The following is an 8210-nucleotide window of genomic DNA, read 5'->3' as shown; positions in this document are numbered from 1 at the left end:
TGGACAAAGCATCCGCCGTGCTCAACGGTCTCCTCAGCGTCCAAGTTGGTCACGTGATTCACATATTCGACGTCAAGTCGTGGCGGCATTACAATATTGATGTGTCTATCGAATCCCACCACGCGCTGAAAGATAAGGAGGGTGCCCTTCAAGACCACCTCGATCGTGCAATTCCTCTTGTAGAATAGCAAGTTTCGTTTGCGTAAATATGATCAATTCGTGTACTTCCTGGTCGACTTTGCTGACGCCACTTCAAGTCTTAATAACCCCCGCGAAATCTCAAGAACCACAGCACATGCCGTATATATGGATACTGTATGTTCCTATCGAGCGATGATGACGGAACTCACAATTGTCAATAATAGTAGATCATGACACTCATAACCTTTCGCAATACGAGAGGAGCGAGCATTATTCGAAATGATTAGATATTTTCTGAAGAATAAGAAGTCTTAGGTATTGGGAGTTTTGGGACTTATCGGGTACAAACTATCTGTCAGAAATTGTTTCTTCTCTAAACTCATGCAGGGAACGACGGAAATCCGTCCTCAGTGGCACTGGAGAAATATCTTGAAATTTGAATAACGCAATAATATTTCGACCGTAGGTTTTGCTGGAAATGAAGTTCTATTCACAGTGGTCGAACGCATCGACCGACCTTTTCTATAACTTGAGTCTTGTAGATGAATTTTTTCATAAAAAATTATTGTACTGCTCCGCGTACTCTTCCGAATACAATAGAGATTTCGCAAACCAGCCATTGCCAGTGCCATAGAACTAGAATCCGAACCGGCAACGGCAATGGCAAGGCCGTTTTGGTCAAATGGCTGCCATTGCAGCATACGGATTTAGATCGTAACTCGAATCATTCACAACTGCACATATTTGATTTGTTCCTGCCATGAGTACTGAGTCAGTACTCGTCAGTGCTAATGACGAATCGATTATTGCTCCCCGGGTGTACAAGTGGACGAAGCGAGCAAGAAGCTCAGTCCAGCTTCAACAACAATGCTTCTGGAGTATGCCCTTGGCATACCTGTGGAACGACCCTTGATCCTAGCCGTCAGCTTTGACATCAACATGCGTGATGTTGACGCAGTGCTCTCGTTTCGTTTCGATGTCTCCGGGGTTCTTCAGCTCACGTCTTTGCTCGAGGTGCCGAACGTTGTTATTACATCAGCACGGGACCGAGTTACTGGTGTTGAGGCTATGGCTATCCTGCTCAAACGTCTTCGCTACCCCATTACATTTTACGACATGCTTTCAACCTTTGGTCGGTCTCGTGAGCAAATATGCCGCATATTCAACCACATGTTCGGTTAGTCTACACCTCCTGGAGGGATCACATCTACTGCAACAAGCGCATTGTTCGAGCACGAATCGCTCAGTATGCCATCGCAATCTACGCAAAGGGATCACCACTTTCAAATGTCTGGGCATTTCCCTACGGAACCAAGGTTGAAACTTGCCGTATTAGTGCATCCGCCAACGGCGCAATTCGATTGAACTTACAAAAGCGGACGTACTCAGGCCACAAACGCATGCACTGCCTCAATTTCCAAGGGTTGACGACCCCAGATGGTTTGTGTATTCACTTCTTTGGACCCTTGGAGGGTAGTCGACATGATGTGACGTTGCTTCGCGTCAGTCAGCTGCAAGAGTACTTTGAGGCCAATGCGGACATATTTGATGGCTACTACAGTTATGGGGACCCTGCCTATCCCATTTCAAAATGGATTGTGTCTGGCTACAAAGGGAACAACTTGGACGTGCAAAAACAGAGTTTCAACACAGCCATGAGCCGAGTCCGCCAAGGAGTCGAATGGAACTTCGGTCGAGTGAAAACTTTGTGGGGATTTACAACCTACAAAATGCAGCAGAAGATAATGCTATCCAACGTTGGGGCAGTGGTTCTCGTGGCAATTTTCATGACCAATTGAAATACCTGCTACCGCGGCGGAAACCAAATTTCATCCTACTTTGGCATGAACCCACCGACACTGAAGGAGTACTTGATGACGGAATTCACACACATTGTAGAAATTTAACAACATGAAATGTCCAACTTTATGACTACTTTTTACTGTCCAACAAAGCTTTAATGATGCTTGTCATTTTCGCGCTCTCAATGCTAGCCTATGCCAATTGGTGCTCACGCTCTGCCTTCCAATCTTCTCGGCCGAGCTCACGTTGCAGAATCTCCGACTCGAATTTTCGCGCTGGTAAGCGAGCTCTCTATCTCGGGCGACCAATTCACGTTTGCTCTCGACCACGATTGCAGCAGCCAGACTGTTGCGACGGTTCTCGTGCGCTGGACGCTTTGGATCGTCGCCTTCAACGTCGCGTCGTCGCTTCATCGTCTTCATGGCCATTTCGCGGACGATTTGTCCTTTTCGTCTTGACCTTGGGACCGCTTTTGTTCCTCTGTCTTTTGCAGCTCGATCTTCACATCATCGTATAAGGTGACGATGTCGTCCAGAAGCATATGCTTCTCCTTCTCTTGCTAGTCAGTGCCCGAAAGTCGCGCTGATGCTGCGTCGACCTTGCGATGCTCGTCAACGAGGGCGAGGAACCGATTCTGTAGATTCTTCCCATCGACAACACGGCCGAAGTTCTCGCACGCCATAAGGGTATCCGCAAGACCTTGCCAAGCTCGCTTGAGCTGCCCTTTCTCAGCAGCGAAAGGAGTACCGGCTGCCACCTGCTTGAGAAGGGTATAGTCGTCTTCTTGCGACTAGTTACGACGCTTGTCTGTGTTGGCCATTTGGGATCGGCTGTATCTGGCTATGGCACGACTCTCCGTACATTTGGCCGATTCTGTGGCAACCCAAATTAAAATTTAGAGGTTTGCCGTACAATTATCAAGTGCCAAAGCTTATGGCTCTGGCGCCGGGAATGGATCGTTTGCGAAATCTCTCTATTGGACTTGTTCGCATTCCTTCAAACAAAACACTCTTTATGAAGTGCTCCATCAAATTTAAGAATGATAGTCAATTTTCATCCATAGATTAGTCTTCGACAATCGATGAAGTCCTCGAAAGAATATATGCGTTCGTAGTGTCATATAACCTTGACGGAGTTTATTATTTTGCAATCTGATAAATCATCCTTCATTCTAATTGGTCCGCTTTAGGATTATAGGTGCGTGGTTTGCATGATTATTCACCTTTCATTCTTCAACAAGCCCGCAATGCCTGGACTCGCCTCTGAGCTCTACGACGAGATCAGAAGCTTCGTCGATAGTGAGCGAACGAGCAGTTTATCGAGAGACGAACGTCTCTCGATACTTCGCGTGCATGCACACCTACGCCATAGCAATGCTGTAGGTGTTGCATATCAGATTGCACAGCTGGTAGGTCGAAGCCTTCATGCTATAATGGAAGTATGGTCTGAATGGTGCCAAAGTTGCTGCGAATAGGTCTAACCGCAATACACGTATTCCAGACCCAAAAGTGGTCTTATTCATCATTCAATCACGTGTCGTGAGCGCCGATCAACCCGCGCACGAGTGGTTGCAAAAGATGTGATGAGTTTATTGTATGAGTATGGTATTGTGCATTACGATTCTCAAAACGAAAAGCGGAGAATGCGTGTTTGCGACTAGAGCAGAAATTCCTTGTCAATATGGGGTTCCAACGCTGTCAAAGGAAAGGAAACGATTCTATTAGACGCACTGATACTGTTGCCAGTGCTCGTAATAAATATGTTCAATATATTATCACTGCCATTGAGTCCTATCAGCGTCGGCCGGTAAACTATTTGGATGAATCCTATTTACATCACCAATATACTCATCATAATGACAGTATATACCATCCTGATGAAGCTACCTGCGCCAAACCGAAGCACAAAGGGCGTCGGCACTGTTTCATAGCAGTCATGATGGCTGACGGCAGCGATAACTCCAAGCTCTTGACCTACGAAGCGTTTGAAGGAGGTTACAATCGACCCAACGACTACCACGCAAGGTTTACCCAAGCTTACTTCGTCACTTGGTTTCAGCGCTTGCTTGACGGCGTTGCTGCTCTAATGAAATCAAAAGCGATCATTGTGTTAGACAACGCCAAGTACCACAAGGGCCTACGGGACGGCACCCCTTCAGAATCGTGGACGAAGGCAAGAATGATGCAGACGTGCGCCACCTACGGCATCGAATTGGACGTCAAAGAATATCCTTCAGCTTTGTGGGTCAAGTTCAAAGCCCACATCGCATGTGGGTTGAGGTCGGCGAAGACTCGAGAGTTGACTCGACCGAAAAGCACTCTGACCGCCTCACTGCTGTCATGGGAGCATGCACAGATGATGTGTCGTGATTTTTACGTATTCTTTTATTGGTTGTTCAATACGTTCTTAGGATCGAAGCTACCGAATCTCTTTCTGTTGGGGGTACTCAAGGTGATGTTATCCAGTCTGAAGAATTGCCGACACTCCCATCTGGTAATCTTTATGTGGTTCAAAAATTGCCTGGACGGATGACTCAGCTTGGGAACTTTATCTCAAGGAGCTATTGGAGTTTGAGCAACTTGTACCCCCTGTTTTGCTCGTGGACAATCTTGCCACCCACGTGTCGTCGATATCGTACAAGCTCGTGGGCAAAGAGTTGCATGACGTTTTGGAGCCGTTGCCCCCAAACTCAACCGGCGCTTGCCGACCTCTTGATGTTGGGATCATGGGACCACTGAAGGCGAGATTACGTGCGTTGTGGCTATTGGAGAAACCTGTCGCGTTTGCAGCCGAAACGAGAAGAAAAATGGTCGAACCATAAAGGCCAGGCAGGGGAGTCCATCAGTGTAGATACGGTGAAGAAATCGTTCGAGAAGGCAATTCCTCGCATTGTCCAGTTGTGACGTGGAATATTAGAGTGATTTTTGCAAACGAGGAATTCCTCGTTGACTTTCCTAGAAACTTCATCCGGAAATTGACTATGCTGTAGCTTTTGCAATCGTGAATTTTCCCATCATCCCCATGAGCGATGGACTCGATGTCCTCCCTCTAGTTGCTGTATTAATAGAAGAGCTTACGTCCACTTCAAGGGCCATCACAATTCCCAACGTGAGCTTCGACTTGAACACCCACAGCAACCAAGACTGTGAGTTCAACTTCCGCTTCTCCAAGCACGAAATTCGACGACGAAATTCGACGACTTGCACGTATCCTCTTGTTGCCCAACCCCATAGTCACACCAAGCCGCTACAAGGTTGATCCCGTGGAAGGACTTTGCATCGTCCTTAATCGGCTTGCATGCCACACAGACTTGGCTCGATGGTTCAGCTTTTCGGATGCAGCCGGGAGGCCCTGTCATGCATTGCAAACCACACCATGCAGCACATATACGACAAGTTCAGCCATCTCCTTCTTTGGAACTCCAAGCGACTTAATAGCGACTGGATGCGAACTTGTGCTCAGGCCATAAGTGCACAAGGATCTCCACTGGATACATGCATTGGTTTCATTGATGGTACAGTTCGTTCAATCTGCCGACCAGGTCGACGAGTTCAAAAGACTGCCTACAATGGCCACAAGGTATGAGAAAGTATTTGAATTACCTCTGACAATGTCCCTAGCGAAAACATGCTATCAAATATCAAGCGGTCACGTCCCTGAGCCAGGTTCGCGGTATGATGCATACTTGCTTGCAAGAAAAAGTCTTGTCGAAATATTGACGCCGAAACTTCTGGTGGGCGATACCAGGTCATCATTTACGGAGATCCTGCATACGGCATCAATGATGTCATTGTGTCGGGATTCAAAGGTGCAAATTTGGACGAGCACCAAGCCGAATTCAATAGGCGAATGAGCTCTGTTCGACTTAGTGTTGAGTGGGGTTTTGGCTTTGTCTGCAATTTGTGGACATTTGTTGACTACAAAGGAGGAAAAAAACTGTGGTTGCAAGCAGTTGGCGTTCATTACACTGTCGCAGTCATATTGACAAATGTTCATACTTGCATGAGAGGAAACCAAATCTCCAAATACTTCGGAGTCAAGCCACCATCAGTTGAAGAATATCTGCATGTCGAATAAATCTTGAAATGAAGTCACAATTTATGGCTTTGATCATTTCAATCGTACTGCGCAAAAATTCCAATTGAGTCTCGCGTTCAGACCTCTCAATTTCAATGCGAGCTTCGCGCTCTGCTTTGTCAAGCGCATACCTTGCTTGTTCTAACTCAAGCTTTCGTTGTTCAAGTGCCAGCACTTCTTTGTTCATGGCAACCTCTTCAGCCTTGATCCGAAATGACTCTTCCATCATGGCAGTAAAGGTTGAAACAACAGAAGCAGCATCCTTTAAATGTCCAACGCGCTGAAACTTTTTGTTCTCAGGCTCCTTGCTCGATGGGCTCCAACTCGAAGCCCAAGAAGCACCTTCTTCCTCGTTTTTGCGCTTCATGGCCATCAATGTTGCCTCTCGAATCAACTGTCCATCGCTTTTTCTCTTGTCTTGTACTGAGATTGCAGTCTTCTTCTTCAGTTGAGCCAAATCCATCTACATAGCCGTCAAATACTTTTTGGTGGTCTAGAGTACCATATCCGAGATATCTTGTAGCAGTTGGTTCCGCTCTTGGTACTCCTCCTCCGTTCCCGATGTACGCAAGCCTTTAGAGTGGCTTTCTTGAACGCTGAAAGCAAATCGTCGAATCGTTTTCTGCAGCTTGCTGTGGTCAAGGTGTCGCCGTGGCTCACTCGCATGTGCTCGCAAATCTCTTCCCCTCGAGCACCAGTTTGACCGTAGGCTGCCTCGAAAGGGGCAATCATCACAACCTCCTTGAGGAGGTCACTGTCTGCTGACACAGAGAAGCGAAACGCCGTCTTCTTGCGCCTTATGGCTTCGTCCTGCTTGCTCATATGATTCTCAATGGTCGACGAGTGTGGAAACATTTTCCCTGTGGAACATTCTCACAAGTAAATTCTAGAATCGAAATTTCGACTTTGCGCGTGTCTTTGCACCTCACCGGCAAAATGTCCAAATTTCCACATTTGCAAAATCACTCTATTACCAATCTCTCCATTTTTGACTTAGTCATTCAACTTGAAGAAAAAATCAACCCAGGGTTTTCACTGTTGGCAAACCAATCTTATATGCTTTCGCGTGGGGTGTTAGCGCATATTTTGGAGCACAGCTAAATCGTTCTGAACCATTTTGCTCGAAATTTGCGCTTGCCCACTGTTGTTCAAAACTACGCACCATAAATTTCTCCTGTTGTGAGGAAACGAATATACGTCCAAGGTGCAATAAACTGAACGCATGTATCAGGTAGGGACACGCATAACGTATGTTTTAACTTAATTAATGATTGGTACCATATAGTCAGCCAAAAGGATTTTTTTACGTTTTGACAACTTGTGCACCACAGTTGATATGATAGGATAATACCAAGAAACATTAGGATAACAGTAAACTACAACTGTAAGTATCTGTAATACTGGGTATCTGTAATCTGGGTATCTGTAATACTGAGTACGGTAGTTGATTGACGACAGCCAGATTCAGTTGTATCATACGATGTACTTGGACGTGGAAAATATTGTCATCGATTGGCCAAATTTGTTTATATTTTAATGAGTACATTTTTGACGCCCATGATGTTTATATTCCAGGTATATGGTCGAGAACCCCGGGGGAAGGAATTCCGTTGTTCCCTGCAACAAAGCCGCCAAGTGGGCTACGGGCTTCGTCCGTCGTGCGGAGCAATTGTTTGTCTGGATTATTACTTCTGAACGTCAATGAGGAACAGCTCAATGTTATGTAGACTAAGTCCCGCTGCTGCTAAGATATCAAGATTTCCTCTTGACTTAATTCTAATTCGTGAAGGACCTGTATTAGGCAACAGTTGTCTTCTTGAGCAAGTTACAGGAAAAGAACCAAATCCATACCCTATGGTACACACCCGTACGTCTGGAATTCAATATTGTGGACGTCCACAATCAATTTTCATTAAATTCAAAATTATTTTGGCCGATGGATGACAATATATTATCCACGTCCAGGCACAGGATGTGATACAACTGACCTGGCTGACAACAACCATACATATTGTTATTGTTACTTAGTTTACTGCCTCACTGGTCAATTTCGACCTGTCGTTTCATGTATGACATCACAAACTAGCGATGAATAATGTGACGCACATACCTTGCTTCAACGTCTCCTGCCTTGTCATGTGCCTTTTCTACCTTCCTTGCCCACGTAGAAACAAATTCCATAGTGCTCC

General features: G+C 45.9%; 1 protein-coding gene across 1 annotated transcript; it reads right to left on the bottom strand.

Moving 5' to 3' along the window:
* Positions 1-2362: 2362 nt before the first annotated feature.
* H310_12714 (hypothetical protein) lies at positions 2363-6843 on the bottom strand (the record flags this gene model as incomplete). Its single annotated transcript, XM_008879899.1, has 8 exons — positions 2363-2503; positions 2543-2734; positions 3831-3917; positions 3985-4026; positions 4085-4142; positions 6153-6484; positions 6524-6643; positions 6682-6843. 8 exons carry the CDS (start codon positions 6841-6843, stop codon positions 2363-2365), a joined length of 1134 nt encoding a protein of 377 aa, XP_008878121.1.
* Between the last annotated feature and the right edge of the window lie 1367 nt (positions 6844-8210).

This window comes from Aphanomyces invadans (genome assembly GCF_000520115.1).
Source record: "Aphanomyces invadans strain NJM9701 unplaced genomic scaffold supercont1.42, whole genome shotgun sequence".
NCBI classification, from domain to species: domain Eukaryota; phylum Oomycota; class Saprolegniomycetes; order Saprolegniales; family Verrucalvaceae; genus Aphanomyces; species Aphanomyces invadans.
This window is presented reverse-complemented; position numbering and strand designations above follow the sequence as displayed.